The sequence below is a fragment of the Atractosteus spatula genome, chromosome 5, assembly GCF_055471065.1.
Source record: "Atractosteus spatula isolate fAtrSpa1 chromosome 5, fAtrSpa1.hap1, whole genome shotgun sequence".
In the NCBI taxonomy this organism is placed as follows: domain Eukaryota; kingdom Metazoa; phylum Chordata; class Actinopteri; order Semionotiformes; family Lepisosteidae; genus Atractosteus; species Atractosteus spatula.
The window spans coordinates 928,319-946,762 of NC_142710.1; the positions used below are offsets into that span (position 1 = coordinate 928,319).

Below are 18,444 nucleotides of genomic sequence, written 5' to 3' on the forward strand. Positions count from 1 at the left end.
CTGCAGTGCACAGTGAGAGACTGTGAATATAAATAGATGAATGAGTATAAATACAGTCTGCAGTGCACAGTGAGAGACTGTGAATATAAATAGATGAATGAGTATAAATACAGTCTGCAGTGCACAGTGACAGTGTGAATATAAATAGATGAATGAGTATAAATACAGTCTGCAGTGCACAGTGACAGTGTGAATATAAATAGATGAATGAGTATAAATACAGTCTGCAGTGCACAGTGAGAGACTGTGAATATAAATAGATGAATGAGTATAAATACAGTCTGCAGTGCACAGTGACAGTGTGAATATAAATAGATGAATGAGTATAAATACAGTCTGCAGTGTACAGTGACAGTGTGAATATAAATAGATGAATGAGTATAAATACAGTCTGCAGTGCACAGTGAGACAGTGTGAATATAAATAGATGAATGAGTATAAATACAGTCTGCAGTGCACAGTGAGAGACAGTGTGAATATAAATAGATGAATGAGTATAAATACAGTCCACAGTGCACAGTGAGAGACTGTGAATATAAATAGATGAATGAGTATAAATACAGTCTGCAGTGCACAGTGAGAGACTGTGAATATAAATAGATGAATGAGTATAAATACAGTCTGCAGTGCACAGTGAGAGACTGTGTGAATATAAATAGATGAATGAGTATAAATACAGTCTGCAGTGCACAGTGAGAGACTGTGAATATAAATAGATGAATGAGTATAAATACAGTCTGCAGTGCACAGTGACAGTGTGAATATAAATAGATGAATGAGTATAAATACAGTCTGCAGTGCACAGTGACAGTGTGAATATAAATAGATGAATGAGTATAAATACAGTCTGCAGTCCACTGTGAGAGAATGTGTCCAGTCAGTGTCCTGTTCTGTGCAGTCCTGTCCAGTCACTCTCTCTCCCCTGTCTATTCTCTCTCCTGTCCAATCTCTGTCTCATTCCTGTTCAGTCACTGTCTCTCCCCATCCAGTCTTTCTCTTGTCCAGTCTCTGTCTCCCTCCTGTCCAGTCTCTCTCTTGTCCAGTCGCTGTCTCTCCCATGTCCAGTTTCTCTTTTGTCCAGTCTCTTTCTCTCCCCAGTCCAGTCTCTCTCCTGTCCAGTCTCTCTCTTGTCCAGTCTCTGACTCCCCCCTGTCCAGTCTCTCTCTTGTCCAGTCCCTGTCTCTCCCCTGTCCTGTCCCTGTGTGTGTGTGTCCAGGGCTGTCAGTGTCTGCTGGAGCACTGGTCTCCCGCACTCAGACCCCACTTTCTCCGGCAGGTTTGTGGGGTGTCTGAGGACTGGCGCCCCGCTGTGTGTGAATCCTGGGGGACGTGCGGGGATTGATTAATAACCCTTGTGTTTGATCACCTGGAGCTCGACTGCTGCAGTCAGGGAATTTTGCTGGCAAAAGGATCTTCCAGGGATATCGGGGTACACACTCCCAGCTCTGGTGAAGCCCCCAGCTTTAAACTGGGGGGCCAGCCAGCCCTGATCCCGGGGAGCCCCAGTCCAGCAGGACCAGTCACCCTGAAATCCTCACTCTGTAATAATAATAATTTCTCACACTTCTACAGCTCTATCCCGGACCCTCCTCTCCCAGCGCCGTCCAGTACTGGGGATCCCCTCCACCCCCCCAGTGTGATGATGCTCCAGTCCGCTCACACACTCCAGCTCTCAGTGGGGAGGAGAGCAGAGTGATGGGGGGGGGGGTATTAGGAGGCCATGACTGGTAAAGACCAGGGGGAGTCTGTCCAGGACACTGGGGTCACACCCCTACTCTTTCTGAGAGACACCCTGGGGTCTTTACTGACCACAGAGAGGCAGGACCTCAGTTTCACGTCTCATCTGAAGGACGACACCTTGTTTACAGTCTAGTGTCCCCGTCACTGTCCTGGGGCATTAGGACCCACACAGACCGCAGGGTGAGCGCCCCCTGCTGGCCCTACTCACACCTCTCCCAGGTGCTGGCCAGGCTCACCCCGAGCTCCAGTGGGCTGTGTGTGAGCTGCAGGGGGATACAGCTGTGGGCTCCGTGTGTAAGTGGGCAGACGATCCTGGTCTGTGAAATCCAGCAGGGAGGCTTGTGGGCAGAGGCGGGGTCGGGGCGACCACGCGTGGTTCTAACACAGCCGGGTACTTCCCGATCGACGCGGGGGGGGCGGGCGTGGGTCATAGCGCCGAGAGCCCCCGGCGGGGCTCGGGCACTCTCTCTCCCGGGGGCAGGGAGTGCGGGAGGAGGAGGAGGAGGGGCGGGGGAGAAAGAGATGGTGTCCCTCGCTATTTAGATGCAAATCCCCGCGCGGGAGAGAGAGAGAGAGAGAGGCGCGCCGTGAATAGGCTCGCGCAGCGCAGCCCCCCGACACGTGATTGTCTTCACTCCGCTCCCACGGTCTCGCCTCGCTCCGCTCCGACCCGCTGCGGCTCCGGTGAGCGCGGCCGTGGGGTGTTGTGTGTTGTGTTGTCGTTCTTACTCCGCTGACGAGCGTCGCCACGGAACACGCGTGAGTGTGTGCGTGCGGGGTCCTCCCTCTCCCTCCCTCTGCGTGAGCGTGTGGACAGACCGAGAGAGAGAAGAAAGTTTTTGTCTGTCCCGGGCGGCGGACCGAGCTCGGGAAGTGTGTGTGTGTGCGTGTACGTGCGTGTTTTCATGCGGTGATTCCCACGCGGAGGAGGAGGAGCAGGAGGCGTGCGCGTGGAAACCCGGCGACATGTCCCGGCGGAAACAGAGGCGCCCGCAGCAGCTCGTGAACGCGGCCCCGGGGGACACGCGAGTCACGGCCCACGGTGAGGATCCGACCGGACTCGCTCGGGTCCGCGGCGGGCAGTGGGCAGCGGTGTGGCCGAGTCCGTCTCTTACACAGACTCTGCGCGGGGGGGGAGGAGCTGGGCTTCCAGACTCGGCTCGTGATCGTCGTGATCGTCGTCGCGCGGTCGGGTTGGTGTCCGGGCGCGCGCGCGTGGCGTGGCGTGATCGAGCTGCCGCGGGTTGATGTCGGGTGGAAAAGTTTGGGAAGGACCGCGGGCTGCGACTCTGCCCGCACAACAGGTACAGCGGGGTCACACGCAGACCCCTGCATTCACACTGCTGGTCAGTCTGAGTGTGTCGGGCTGGTGTGATGGTCAGCTGGTCAGTCTGAGTGTGTCGGGCTGGTGTGATGGTCAGCTGGTCAGTCAGTGAGTGTGCCGGGCTGGTGTGATGGTCAGCTGGTCAGTCAGTGTAGAAGCTGAGCTGGTGTGATGGTCAGCTGGTTAGTCAGTGAGTGTGTCGGGCTGGTGTGATGGTCAGCTGGTCAGTCAGTGTGGAAGCTGAGCTGGTGTCATGGTCAGTCTGAGTGTGCCAGGCTGGTGTGATGGTCAGTTGGTCAGTCAGTGAGTGAGCCGGGCTGGTGTGATGGTCAGCTGGTCAGTCTGAGTGTGCCGGGCTGGTGTGATGGTCAGCTGGTCAGTCAGTGTGGAAGCTGAGCTGGTGTGATGGTCAGTTGGTCAGTCAGTGAGTGTGTCGGGCTGGTGTAATGGTCAGCTGGTCAGTCAGTGTGGAAGCTGAGCTGGTGTGATGGTCAGCTGGTCAGTCTGAGTGTGCTGGGCTGGTGTGATGGTCAGCTGGTCAGTCAGTGTGGAAGCTGAGCTGGTGTGATGGTCAGTTGGTCAGTCAGTGAGTGAGCCGAGCTGGTGTGATGGTCAGCTGGTCAGTCTGAGTGTGCCGGGCTGGTGTGATGGTCAGCTGGTCAGTCAGTGTGGAAGCTGAGCTGGTGTGATGGTCAGTTGGTCAGTCAGTGAGTGTGTCGGGCTGGTGTGATGGTCAGTTGGTCAGTCTTGAGTGTGTCGGGCTGGTGTGATGGTCAGCTGGTCAGTCTGAGTGTGTCAGGCTGGTGTGATGGTCAGTTGGTCAGTCAGTGAGTGAGCCGGGCTGGTGTGATGGTCAGCTGGTCAGTCTGAATGTGCCGGGCTGGTGTGATGGTCAGCTGGTCAGTCAGTGAATGTGTTGGGCTTGTATGATGGTCAACTGGTCAGTCAGTGTAGAAGCTGAGCTGGTGTGATGGTCAGCTGGTCAGTCAGTGAGTGTGTTGGGCTGGTGTGATGGTCAGCTGGTCAGTCTGAGTGTGTCGGGCTGGTGTGATGGTCAGTTGGTCAGTCAGTGAGTGAGCCAGGCTGGTGTGATGGTCAGCTGGTCAGTCTGAATGTGCCGGGCTGGTGTGATGGTCAGCTGGTCAGTCTGAGTGTGTCGGGCTGGTGTGATGGTCAGCTGGTCAGTCTGAATGTGCCGGGCTGGTGTGATGGTCAGCTGGTCAGTCTGAGTGTGTCGGGCTGGTGTGATGGTCAGCTGGTCAGTCTGAGTCTGTCGGGCTGGTGTGATGGTCAGTCTGAATGTGCCAGGCTGGTGTGATGGTCAGTTGGTCAGTCAGTGAGTGAGCCGGGCTGGTGTGATGGTCAGCTGGTCAGTCTGAGTGTGCCGGGCTGGTGTGATGGTCAGCTGGTCAGTCAGTGTGGAAGCTGAGCTGGTGTGATGGTCAGTTGGTCAGTCAGTGAGTGAGCCGAGCTTGTGTGATGGTCAGCTGGTCAGTCAGTGAGTGTGTCGGGCTGGTGTAATGGTCAGCTGGTCAGTCAGTGTGGAAGCTGAGCTGGTGTGATGGTCAGCTGGTCAGTCTGAGTGTGCTGGGCTGGTGTGATGGTCAGCTGGTCAGTCAGTGTGGAAGCTGAGCTGGTGTGATGGTCAGCTGGTTAGTCAGTGAGTGAGCCGGGCTGGTACACACCTGACTGTACTGTAGACACTGCTAGTGTCACTGCTGTCCCTCTCCTCTCACACTCACCCTGAACTCACCAGCACACACACACTGTCACACCTGACTGTACTGGAGACACTGCTAGTGCTGTCCCTCTCCTCTCACACTCACCCTGAACTCACCAGCTCACACACACTGTCACACCTGACTGTACTGTAGACACTGCTAGTGTCACTGCTGTCCCTCTCACACTCACCCTGGACTCACCAGCTCACACACACACTGTCACACCTGACTGTACTGTAGACACTACTAGTGTCACTGCTGTCCCTCTCCTCTCACACTCACCCTGAACTCACCAGCACACACACACACTGTCACACCTGACTGTACTGGAGACACTACTAGTGTCACTGCTGTCCCTCTCCTCTCACACTCACCCTGAACTCACCAGCACACACACGCTGTCACACCTGACTGTACTGTAGACACTACTAGTGTCACTGCTGTCCCTCTCCTCTCACACTCACCCTGAACTCACCAACACACACACACTGTCACACCTGACTGTACTGTAGACTCTACTAGTGTCACTGCTGTCCCTCTCCTCTCACACTCACCCTGAACTCACCAGCACACACACACTGTCACACCTGACTGTACTGTAGACACTACTAGTGTCACTGCTGTCCCTCTCCTCTCACACTCACCCTGAACTCACCAGCACACACACACTGTCACACCTGACTGTACTGTAGACACTACTAGTGTCACTGCTGTCCCTCTCCTCTCACACTCACCCTGAACTCTCCAGCACACACACACTGTCACACCTGAGTGTACTGTAGACACTACTAGTGTCACTGCTGTCCCTCTCCTCTCACACTCACCCTGAACTCACCAACACACACACACTGTCACACCTGACTGTACTGTAGACTCTACTAGTGTCACTGCTGTCCCTCTCCTCTCACACTCACCCTGAACTCTCCAGCACACACACACTGTCACACCTGAGTGTACTGTAGACACTACTAGTGTCACTGCTGTCCCTCTCCTCTCACACTCACCCTGAACTCACCAACACACACACACTGTCACACCTGACTGTACTGTAGACTCTACTAGTGTCACTGCTGTCCCTCTCCTCTCACACTCACCCTGAACTCACCAGCACACACTTGAGAAGCTTGAGAAGCAAGACCTTATTAAAAAACTTGAAAATAAAATGTTGGAGTGCTCTGCACGGACTGTGAGAGAAAACCTTTTGCATATTCCTGTGCTTTTTCAGGTGCCGTTTCAGTAAATTCTTGTAAAATCAATAAGTCCCAGATTCTGTGGGGGGCCGGGAGCAGATAAGGAGGGGGGGGGTGCAGAGAAGTTGTTGTTGCTCCTGTCCAGAAGAAGAATGTGACCCTGCTGCTCACAGGTCAGCCCCATCAGCCAATCAGGAGCGCCGGACGGTGCCCCTGTCCTCAGCCTGCTGTGACCTTTCACCCCGAGGGCGGGGCGGCAGGGATGTTTGCAGAGATGAAAGGCAGCAGGAGGGTCAAGAGGGGTCGTGTGTTGCCGTGGCGATCTCCATTGTTCCTGCTGGGGGTTGCCTTAGGAGTGAAGTAATCTGTTCAGAGAGAGAGAGAGCTGAGGTGGTGTGTGTGCGAGAGTCTTTCCTCAGTGTCTGTGCACGAGTGTGTGTCTGTGTGAGAGCTGTGTGAAACTGGCTTTACCCTGGAGTGAATGTGTTTGTGCTTCTGTGTCCTGTCCAGGGTGTGTGTGTGTGTGTGTCCTGTGATGGGCTGGTGTTCTGTCCAGGTGTGTGTGTGTGTGTGTGTGTGTGTGTGTGTCCTGTGATGGGCTGGTGTCCTGTCCAGGGTGTGTGTGTGTGTGTGTCCTGTGATGGGCTGGTGTCCTGTCCAGGGTGTGTGTGTGTGTCCTGTGATGGGCTGGTGTCCTGTCCAGGGTGTGTGTGTGTTTGTGTGTTTGTGTGTGTGTGTGTGTGTGTGTGTGTCCTGTGATGGGCTGGTGTCCTGTCCAGGGTGTGTGTGTGTGTCCTGTGATGGGGTGGTGTCCTGTCCAGGGTGTTTGTGTGTGTGTGTCCTGTGATGGGCTGGTGTCCTGTCCAGGGTGTTTGTGTGTGTGTATGTGTGTGTCCTGTGATGGGCTGGTGTTCTGTCCAGGGTGTGTGTGTGTGTGTGTGTCCTGTGATGGGCTGGTGTTCTGTCCAGGGTGTGTGTGTGTGTGTGTCCTGTGATGGGCTGGTGTTCTGTCCAGGGTGTGTGTGTGTGTGTGTGTGTCCTGTGATGGGCTGGTGTCCTGTCCAGGGTGTGTGTGTGTGTGTCCTGTGATGGGCTGGTGTCCTGTCCAGGTGTGTGTGTGTGTGTGTGTGTGTGTGTGTGTGTGTGTGTGTGTGTGTGTCCTGTGATGGGCTGGTGTCCTGTCCAGGGTGTTTGTGTGTGTGTGTGTGTGTCCTGTGATGGGCTGGTGTTCTGTCCAGGGTGTGTGTGTGTGTGTGTGTGTGTGTGTGTGTGTGTGTGTGTGTGTCCTGTGATGGGCTGGTGTCCTGTCCAGGGTGTGTGTGTGTGTGTCCTGTGATGGGGTGGTGTCCTGTCCAGGGTGTTTGTGTGTGTGTGTGTGTCCTGTGATGGGCTGGTGTCCTGTCCAGGGTGTGTGTGTGTGTGTGTGTGTGTGTGTGTCCTGTGATGGGCTGGTGTCCTGTCCAGGGTGTGTGTGTGTCCTGTGATGGGCTGGTGTCAGGTAGAGAGAGGTAGAGAGGGACACAGGGAGACAGATGAACGTGTCTGTAAGTGTCCAGTAATATGTCTGTACTGTGAGTGTTGGGTGAGCTTTGCTCGTGTCTGTAGTACTGTTCCATGTGTGTAAAAGCATCAGAAAACCAGCTCCTGGCTAATCGGGAGTGGCTTTGGTTTCGCTCCGGAGCTCGCCAAGTCCGTTCGGCTGATCCGAAGGGCTCTGTGACGAACGCTGTCGTGAGCTCTCCTCTCCCTGCCGAAACTGCGAAGAGTCGCCGGTGGTTTGTGCTCTCTCTCTCTCATGAATGTTTTAACTCCCACGTCGATCAGAGCGTCTGAATTCACCTCCACGTCTCTCTCTCTCTCTCAGATGACCAGACCACAGTGAAGTTGGACTGTCCTGCTCTCAGCGCGGACTCCGCCCAGGCCACCTCTCTCACGCTCCCATTGGACAGCCGAGACTGTCACTCACCAGGAAAGCCCCGCCCACAGCCCTCCCCTGGGCGCGGAAGCCCCTCCCTCTCCGGCACAGGACCCTCCCCTTTCCCCGGCAACCCCGCCTCCTCCACGAGCCCCTCCCCCGCGGGCTCCAGCCCCGCCCCCCTGCAGGCCCGCGGCCGGGACATGGCCTCCCCGAAGATGGGGGTGTCCGCCACCTCCTCCTCCGCCCGGCCCAGCTCCCCCAGGCACCCGGGGAGCCCCAGCCCGACCCCGGAGGGGCTGCCCAGCCCCGTCACCCCGGCCCCCAGCCCGAGCCAGGGCCGGGCGCCCCTCAGCATCGCCATCATCCTGGAGGAGCTGCGCGTGCTGCAGCAGAGGCAGATCTACCAGATGCAGATGACGGAGGAGATCTGTAAGCAGGTGCTGCAGCTGGGGGGCGCCGAGAGCTGCTCCGCCTCCCCCCCGCCCTGCCTGCCCCAGCTGTGCCTGGAGGGGGGCGGCGCCGTCGCCCCCCCGGCCCCCCTGCCGTCCCCTCACCCCTGCCCCTCGCCCCTGCTGGCCTGTTTCCCCTCCCTCCTGCCCTCCCTGCTGCCCCCCTCGCTCTCCACCCACCCCAAGATCAAGCCCCCCCAGAGCCTGGCCCACATCCTGCGGCCCCTCAAGCCGCCGTACCCCGGGACCGCGCGCCAGGGCCCCCCCGCCGCCGCCGCCTCCTCCTCCTCCTCCCCACCACCGCCTCCCCACCCCTCCTCCTCCTCCTCTTCCTCCTCCTCCTCCTCCTCCTCCCCCTTCCCCCGCCCCGGGGGCGACCCCCTGCCCCTGCCCCTGCCCCTCGGCCTGGGCCTGGCCCAGCGCTTCCTGCAGGACCGGGCGGCCCAGGGCCTGGGCCTGGGGTACCCCGCGGAGCTCCCCGCGGACGCGGCGGCGGCCGGCGGGGGGCGCCAGAGCCACGCCTGCCGGTTCTGCGGCAAGCGTTTCGGCAGCGACTCGGCGCTGCAGATCCACCTGCGCTCGCACACGGGCGAGCGGCCCTACCAGTGCGCCGTGTGCCTGAGCCGCTTCACCACGCGCGGGAACCTCAAGGTGCACTTCCTGCGGCACTGCGAGCGCGGCCCCGCGCCGCCGCCCGCGCCGCCCCTGGGCCCCCACAACCAGCCGGGCCCCGCGCCGCGCCCCGACCCCGCCCTGCGGCGCAAGAGGAGGAGGCCGGACGAGCCCGAGCTGAAGGCCGGGGGCGAGGCGGGCGGCGGCGGCGGCGGGGTCCCCCCCGCCCCCCCGGCCCCCGGCGCCGCGGCCCGCCCCCCGCCGCCGTCCTCTCTGCCCCTGCCCCCCAGCGTCGACCTGGCCCTGCTGTCGACCGCCCACTCCCTCCTGCAGCTCAACCGGGCCGCCGCCGCCGCCGCCTCCTCCTCCTCCTCTTCCTCCTCCCTGGCTCTGCCTCTCCCTCCTTCCTCCTCCTCCTCCTCCTCCTCCACCTCCACCTCCACCTCCTCCAGCTCCGCCTCCGCGGCCCCGGAGGCCCCGCCCCCCGCCCTCTACAGGGGCCAGGAGGGCCGGGTCAAGCGCTTCGACGAGAACACCCCCCCGCCCTCGCTGCAGCCCCCCTGCCCCGCCTCGCTGGCGCACCACCTCCCCAAGATCCTGTTCCCGCTGCCCCCGGCTGCGGCTCCCCCCGCCGCCGCGCCGCCCCCGCCCCCCCCCCCGGGCCTGGCCCTGCTGCGGCCCCCCGGCCCCGGCCCCCACCTGCCGGGGCACCCCCACGCCCACCTGGTCTTCCCCTTCCCCGCCTTCCACAAGCCCCCCGCCTCGGAGACCTCCAAGCTGCAGCGCCTGGTGGAGAAGCTGGAGAGGGACCCCCCGGGCGCCCCCGGGGGCGGCGGTCAGGCCGGGGATCACGCCCGCGCCCTGGCCGGGAGAGACGGCGCCGCGCCGCCCGCCCCGGGCGCGCCGGCCCCCGGCCCGGCCGCCAACCAGTGCGCGGTGTGCCCGCGCGTGCTGAGCTGCCCGCGGGCCCTGCGCCTGCACCAGGCCGCCCACGCCGGCGAGCGCCCCTTCCCCTGCAAGCTGTGCGGGCGCTCCTTCTCCACCAGGGGCAGCCTGCGCGCCCACCAGGCCACGCACCGCGCCCGCCCGGCCGCCCGCGCCCAGAACTCCTGCCCGCTGTGCCAGCGCAAGTTCACCAACGCCCTCGTGCTGCAGCACCACGTGCGCATGCACCTGGGGGGCCAGCTGCCCCCCTCGCCCGACGGCGCCGGCGGCCCCCACGCCCCGGCGGACCCCGGGCCCGCCGCTGGTGCCCCCCGGGCCGGGGCCGGCGCTGTCCCGAACCCGCCGGGCAGCGCCGAGGCCGATCCCACCGCTCACACCAGTGTGCCCGCGGATCCGCGTCTGCCCGGGCATCTCGGCTCTGGCGTCCCTCTCGGACCCATCGCCGTCCTGGGGGCTGGGGGCGCGGCCCCCAACTCCGTCATTTTCGCCGCCGGACCCCCCGGGCAGCTCACTCCGCAGGCCCACCTTCCCGAGGCCGGGAGCGGCACCCCTCAGGCTGGTCGGGTCTCCCCGGCCCCCAGCCTGGCCCAGCCGGGTAGCGCCGCCTGCCCCGACCCCAGCGCTGCCCGCTCTTCCAGTCCCGCCAGCAGCTGCCGCCCTACTCCCAGCCCCAGCCCCCCCGCCCCCCCGCCCAGTGGGCCGACGGGGGGCGGCGGCAGCTACCCCGCCCTCGGCCTCCTCGGCGGTCTGATCAGACCCGGCCCGGGCCAGGCCCGCTCGGTTCCGCTCGCTCCCCGGCCCGGCCCTAGCCCCGGCGCGTCCAGTCACGCCAGCCTGGCCGCGGGCTCGCCGCCCCTGCCCGCCCGCGGCCCGAGCCCCCCCGCCGCGGCCGCGCCCCAGGCCCCGCTCCCGCTGCCCGGCCCCCGCCTCCGCGCCGGCCCCCTCCCGAACCCCGGCTCCGGCCCTGTCGGGGACCCGGCTGCCGGGGGCTGCGGGGCGCCCGCGGTGGCGACCTCCGACCCCGAGCTCACGGCCGCGCCGCAGGACCTCCGGGGTCACCCTGGGGCAGCGCCCACCGCGGGCCCCCGTCCCCCGGGCGACGTGCCTCACGCAGAGGGGTCTCGGAGCGGCGCCCAGGAAGAGGCGCCGGGGGGGTCCGTCCCGCCCCAGGCCGGAGCAGGAGAAGCGGCGGATCTGGCGTCTGGGGGCTCCTCGGCCGCCTCTGGGGAGGCCCCGCCCCCGCCGGGCCCCGCCCCAGCGCCGGGCCACGCCCCCTCCTCCAGCGGCGGCGCCCTGGTGCCCAGTGTGAGACCCGGACTGGCCCCGCCCCCGCCTGGCTCCGGCCCCGCCCCCCCGGCTCCTGCGGCGGGCGGGCCGCACCGCTGCTCGGTGTGCCGAAGGGAGTTCCCCAGCAAGAACAGCCTCACGGTGAGTGTGTGTCTCCAGTAAGGGTCTGTACAGGTGTGTGTGTGTGTGTGTGTCTCCAGTAAGGGTCTGTACAGGTGTGTGTGTGTGTGTGTGTCTCCAGTAAGGGTCTGTACAGGTGTGTGTGTGTGTGTGTCTCCAGTAAGGGTCTGTACAGGTGTGTGTGTGTGTGTGTGTGTGTGTGTGTGTGTGTGTGTCTCCAGTAAGGGTCTGTACAGGTGTGTGTGTGTGTGTGTGTGTGTGTGTGTCTCCAGTAAGGGTCTGTACAGGTGTGTGTGTGGGTTGGGGGTGGAGGTGTGTGTGTGTGTGTGTGTGTGTGTCTCCTGTAAGGGTCTGTACAGGTGTGTGTGTGGGGGGGGGTTTGTGTGGGTGGGTGTGTGTGTGTGTGTGTGTGTCTCCTGTAAGGGTCTGTACAGGTGTGTGTGTGGGTGTGTGTGTGTGTCTCCAGTAAGGGTCTGTACAGGTGTGTGTGTGGGGTGGGGGTGGAGGTGTGTGTGTGTGTGTGTGTGTGTGTGTCTCCTGTAAGGGTCTGTACAGGTGTGTGTGTGGGGGGGGGTTTGTGTGTGTGGGTGGGTGTGTGTGTGTGTGTGTCTCCTGTAAGGGTCTGTACAGGTGTGTGTGTGGGTGTGTGTGTGTGTGTGTGTGTGTCTCCAGTAAGGGTCTGTACAGGTGTGTGGGTGTGTGTGTCTCCAGTAAGGGTCTGTACAGGTGTGTGGGTGAGTGTGTGTCTCCAGTAAGGGTCTGTACAGGTGTGTGTGTGTGTGTGTGTGTCTCCAGTAAGGGTCTGTACAGGTGTGTGTGTGGGGTGGGGGTGGAGGTGTGTGTGTGTGTGTGAGTGTGTGTCTCCTGTAAGGGTCTGTACAGGTGTGTGTGTGTGTGTGTCTCCTGTAAGGGTCTGTACAGGTGTGTGTGTGGGGGGGGGTGGAGGTGTGTGTGTGTGTGTGAGTGTGTGTCTCCAGTAAGGGTCTGTACAGGTGTGTGTGTGTGCGGGGGTGTGTGTGTCTCTGGAGAGCCCGGCTCCCTCGTGTCTCCCTCGTGTCTCCCTCGTGTCTCCCTCCGAGTCCACCTGACTGCCGGTGCTGTTGTCTGCACTGCTGGGTTTAGTAGCCGCTCCCCCCCTTTCAGTTGCTGGATTGATTGTTAATTACTTGATTGACGTTGCGCGTCTTCTCCGCCCTGCAGGGACACATGAGGGTACACGCGCCGGCCCGGGGGGGGCGGCCCCTGCCCCCCGCAGACGCGCCCCCTCTCGCCCTGGCGCCGCCCGTCTCCGGGGGACCCATGAGCTTCTGGAACCAGTACAAGGCCTTCCTGTCCAGCAGCCTGTCGCCCCGAGCCGAGGACGAGGAGGAAGACGAGGAGGAAGAGGAAGGGGAGGAGCCTTCTCAGAGCTCGACCAGTGGGAGCCCAGCTCCCGGGGAGACCAGCCCGGGATTGGCTGAGTCGCCTGCCAAGCCCCTCCCCCTTGAGGATACTGCGATGGAGATTGGCTCACAGGAGGGAGGGGAGGGGCCTGAGACACTAATGGAAACTGAGCCTTGAGCAGTTTTTTTCTGTGGGATTAGTCAGCTAGTTAGATATGTAGCTATTTAGTCAGTTAGGAAGCTAGTGAACGTCACTAATAGCAATCTAATCAGAAATACAGCTACACATCCCTGAGTAATACACACACACGACAGGACAGGAGACACAGTGAGAGAGAGGAGATCACAGAGCAGCCCTCAGTAATAAACACACACACGACAGGACAAGAGACACAGTGAGAGAGAGGAGATGACAGAGCAGCCCTCAGTAATACACACACACAACAGGACAGGAGACACAGTGAGAGAGAGAGGAGATCACAGAGAAGCCCTCAGTAATACACACACACGACAGGACAAGAGACACAGTGAGAGAGAGGAGATGACAGAGCAGCCCTCAGTAATACACACACACAACAGGACAGGAGACACAGTGAGAGAGAGAGGAGATCACAGAGAAGCCCTCGGTAATACACACACACGACAGGACAGGAGACACAGAGAGAGAGAGAGGAGATCACAGAGAAGCCCTCGGTAATAAACACACACAACAGGACAGGAGACACAGAGAGAGGAGATCACAGAGAAGCCCTCAGTAATAAACACACACAACAGGACAGGAGACACAGTGAGAGAGGAGATCACAGAGAAGCCCTCAGTAATAAACACACACAACAGGACAGGAGACACAGTGAGAGAGAGGAGATCACAGAGAAGCCCTCAGTAATACACCCACACAACAGGACAAGAGACACAGTGAGAGAGAGGAGATCACAGAGAAGCCCTCAGTAATACACACACGACAGGACAGGAGACACAGTGAGAGAGAGAAAATCACAGAGAATCCCTCAGTAATACACACACACAACAGGACAGGAGACACAGTGAGAGAGAGGAGATCACAGAGAAGCCCTCAGTAATAACCACACACAACAGGACAGGAGACACAGTGAGAGAGGAGATCACAGAGACACCCTCAGTAATACACACACATGACAGGACAGGAGACACAGTGAGAGAGAGAGGAGATCACAGAGAAGCCCTCAGTAATACACACACACGACAGGACAGGAGACACAGTGAGAGAGAGGAGATCACAGAGAAGCCCTCAGTAATAACCACACACAACAGGACAGGAGACACAGTGAGAGAGGAGATCACAGAGACACCCTCAGTAATAAACACACACAACAGGACAGGAGACACAGTGAGAGAGAGGAGATCACAGAGAAGCCCTCAGTAATACACACACACAACAGGACAGGAGACACAGGGAGAGAGAGGAGATCACAGAGAATCCCTCAGTAATAAACACAACAGGACAGGAGACACAGTGAGAGAGAGAGGAGATCACAGAGAAGCCCTCAGTAATACACACACACAACAGGACAGGAGACACAGTGAGAGAGGAGATCACAGAGAATCCCTCAGTAATAAACACACAACAGGACAGGAGACACAGTGAGAGAGAGAGGAGATCACAGAGAATCCCTCAGTAATACACACACACGACAGGACAAGAGACACAGTGAGAGAGAGGAGATGACAGAGCAGCCCTCAGTAATACACACACACGACAGGACAGGAGACACAGTGAGAGAGAGGAGATCACAGAGAAGCCCTCAGTAATACACACACACGACAGGACAGGAGACACAGAGAGAGAGAGAGGAGATCACAGAGAAGCCCTCAGTAATACACACACACAACAGTACAGGAGACACAGTGAGAGAGAGGAGATGACAGAGCAGCCCTCAGTAATACACACACACGACAGGACAGGAGACACAGTGAGAGAGAGGAGATGACAGAGCAGCCCTCAGTAATACACACACACAACAGGACAGGAGACACAGTGAGAGAGAGGAGATGACAGAGAAGCCCTCAGTAATACACACACACAACAGTACAGGAGACACAGTGAGAGAGAGGAGATGACGCAGAAATTGGTCTGTTTCCCCGAAGCAATGCATTAACCGATTAATTAGTTGCCGTAGTAACCAGCTGGTCCTCGGCGGACCCCTCTCGTGGCTGGCGGGGGTCCGGATGTGAAGGCGACGGGGGTCCTCTGGGGCAGTGCGGACCCCCGCGGAGAGGGGCTGTGGAGCCCAGAGCAGTAGAGTTCCTAGTCCTAACCTCTAACGTCTCGTCTGGTTGTGTAGTTTTATCGGGATGATGTTCCCGTTTTCCGCTCTTTTTTTTAGATCTTGAGATGTCGGCTCCCGGATTGTGGATCTGGAGCTCTGTATCGGTGTTGTTGAGTGTTTGACTGTGTTCAGTGTTCAGTCAAAATTAATAATAAACAGTAACCACAACCACAGCCGACTTGGAGAGAGCACTTGATCTTTGTGTGTGTCAGCGTATGTGTAAGTATATGAGTGTGTTGCAGTGTATGTGTGTCAGAATATGGGTTTGTGTGCCAGCATGTGTTGGTGTACGGGTGTGTGTGTGTAAGTATGAGTGTGTGTCAGTGTATGGGTGTGTGTACGAGTGTGTCAGTGTGTGCCAGCGTGTGTCGGTGTATGGGTGTGTGTGTGTAAGTATGAGTGTGTGTCAGTGTATGGGTGTGTGTGTAAGTATGAGTGTGTGTCAGTGTATGAGTGTGTGTACGGGTTTGTCAGTGTGTGCCAGCGTGTGTTGGTGTACGGGTGTGTGTGTGTAAGTATGAGTGTGTGTCGGTGTATGGGTGTGTGTGTGTAAGTATGAGTGTGTGTCAGTGTATGGGTGTGTGTACGAGTGTCAGTGTGTGCCAGCGTGTGTCGGTGTATGGGTGTGTGTGTGTAAGTATGAGTGTGTGTCGGTGTATGGGTGTGTGTGTAAGTATGAGTGTGTGTCAGTGTATGGGTGTGTGTACGAGTGTGTCAGCGTGTGTCGGTGTATGGGTGTGTGTACGAGTGTGTCAGCGTATGGGTGTGTGTGTGTAAGTATGAGTGTGTGTTGGTGTATGGGTGTGTGTGTGTAAGTATGAGTGTGTGTCGGTGTACGGGTGTGTGTGTGTCAATGTGCTGCTGGTATAATCCCCTTCTCTTTCACAGATCAGTTAATCCCCCCCTTTCTGACTCAGAGCTCTCTGTGTCTGAGTGGGGTGTGTGTGTGTTGGGCAGGAGGGGGGCAGACAGCTGTCCCGAAACTGGCTCCTAATCTGTACGGCTTCTCATGGAAACCATGGCGACGGACTCCTGTGGTCAGGAATCTGTGGTGAGAGAGAGGGGGGAGCACTGTCTGTCGGAGCAGAGCAGCGACTGGACTCCGGTCAAGCAGGAAACTCGCCATGTCAGACTCTGTGTGTGCTGGTGAGTCCAGGGTGAGTGTGAGCGGAGAGGGACAGCAGTGACACTAGCAGTGTCTACAGTACAGTCAGGTGTGACAGTGTGTGTGAGAGCTGGTGAGTCCAGGATGAGTGTGAGAGGAGAGGGACAGCAGTGACACTAGTAGTGTCTACAGTACAGTCAGGTGTGACAGTGTGTGGGAGCTGGTGAGTTCAGGGTGAGTGTGAGAGGAGAGGGACAGCAGTGACACTAGTAGTGTCTACAGTACACTCAGGTGTGACAGTGTGTGTGTGTGCTGGTGAGTTCAGGGTGAGTGTGAGAGGAGAGGGACAGCAGTGACACTAGCAGTGTCTACAGTACAGTCAGGTGTGACAGTGTGTGTGTGAGCTGGTGAGTCCAGGGTGAGTGTGAGAGGGACAGCAGTGACACTAGCAGTGTCTACAGTACAGTCAGGTGTGACAGTGTGTGTGTGCTGGACAGTTCAGGGTGAGTGTGAGAGGAGAGGGACAGCAGTGACACTAGTAGTGTCTACAGTACAGTCAGGTGTGACAGTGTGTGTGTGCTGGTGAGTCCAGGGTGAGTGTGAGAGGGACAGCAGTGACACTAGCAGTGTCTACAGTACAGTCAGGTGTGACAGTGTGTGTGTGTGCTGGTGAGTTCAGGGTGAGTGTGAGAGGAGAGGGACAGCAGTGACAGTAGCAGTGTCTACAGTACAGTCAGGTGTGACAGTGTGTGTGTGTGCTGGTGAGTTCAGGGTGAGTGTGAGCGGAGAGGGACAGCAGTGACACTAGCAGTGTCTACAGTACAGTCAGGTGTGACAGTGTGTGTGTGAGCTGGTGAGTCCAGGATGAGTGTGAGAGGAGAGGGACAGCAGTGACACTAGTAGTGTCTACAGTACAGTCAGGTGTGACAGTGTGTGGGAGCTGGTGAGTTCAGGGTGAGTGTGAGAGGAGAGGGACAGCAGTGACACTAGTAGTGTCTACAGTACACTCAGGTGTGACAGTGTGTGTGTGTGCTGGTGAGTTCAGGGTGAGTGTGAGAGGAGAGGGACAGCAGTGACACTAGCAGTGTCTACAGTACAGTCAGGTGTGGCAGTGTGTGTGTGAGCTGGTGAGTCCAGGGTGAGTGTGAGAGGGACAGCAGTGACACTAGCAGTGTCTACAGTACAGTCAGGTGTGACAGTGTGTGTGTGCTGGTGAGTTCAGGGTGAGTGTGAGAGGAGAGGGACAGCAGTGACAGTAGCAGTGTCTACAGTACAGTCAGGTGTGACAGTGTGTGTGTGCTGGAGAGTTCAGGGTGAGTGTTAGAGGAGAGGGACAGCAGTGACACTAGTAGTGTCTACAGTACAGTCAGGTGTGACAGTGTGTGTGTGCTGGTGAGTCCAGGGTGAGTGTGAGAGGGACAGCAGTGACACTAGCAGTGTCTACAGTACAGTCAGGTGTGACAGTGTGTGTGTGTGCTGGTGAGTTCAGGGTGAGTGTGAGAGGAGAGGGACAGCAGTGACACTAGTAGTGTCTACAGTACAGTCAGGTGTGACAGTGTGTGTGTGTGCTGGTGAGTTCAGGGTGAGTGTGAGCGGAGAGGGACAGCAGTGACACTAGCAGTGTCTACAGTACACTCAGGTGTAACAGTGTGTGTGCTGGAGAGTTCAGGGTGAGTGTGAGAGGAGAGGGACAGCAGTGACAGTAGCAGTGTCTACAGTACAGTCAGGTGTGACAGTGTGTGTGTGCTGGAGAGTTCAGGGTGAGTGTGAGAGGAGAGGGACAGCAGTGACACTAGCAGTGTCTACAGTACACTCAGGTGTAACAGTGTGTGTGCTGGAGAGTTCAGGGTGAGTGTGAGAGGAGAGGGACAGCAGTGACACTAGTAGTGTCTACAGTACAGTCAGGTGTAACAGTGTGTGTGCTGGAGAGTTCAGGGTGAGTGTGAGAGGAGAGGGACAGCAGTGACACTAGTAGTGTCTACAGTACCGTCAGGTGCGCAGGAGCCTGTCACAGGAATGTGTAATTGCGGGGTTTAGCCAGAAGGGGGCGCAGAGGGAAACCCTTTCATCCTTTTCCGTTTTTTTTATTGGAAAGCGTCTCTAATGAAGTTTTCCTTCGATTAAACGAGTGCGGTTATTATACCAAGGGAAACCTGTCAGACTCAGGGGGGAAAAGCCCAGTTGACACAGGTAGACGAATTCACGATATGTACGATCCTAAATTGTGTAGATATTTTACGATTCAAGTCCCGATGTATTGATCATGGTGGCACAGGGACAGGAATCACGGCGCCGTGACTCGCGTCGCCTTGAGGTCTGTCCGGGCTGCCGGCGGGAAGTCACTG

At 58.5% G+C, this 18,444-nt stretch overlaps 1 protein-coding gene across 1 annotated transcript in view; it reads left to right on the top strand.

The window, feature by feature from the left end:
* LOC148833246 (uncharacterized) overlaps positions 1-15,167 on the top strand; it is a gene marked incomplete at its 5' end in the record, with an annotated part of 31,031 nt that extends 15,864 nt beyond the window's left edge. The window contains 3 exons of the mRNA XM_088917931.1: positions 7,840-8,618; positions 8,763-11,327; positions 12,507-15,167. Of these exons, the coding sequence (XP_088774057.1) occupies positions 7,840-8,618; positions 8,763-11,327; positions 12,507-12,866 (3,704 nt within the window). The remainder of the gene's footprint in view (positions 1-7,839; positions 8,619-8,762; positions 11,328-12,506) is intronic.
* Positions 15,168-18,444: the final 3,277 nt, after the last annotated feature.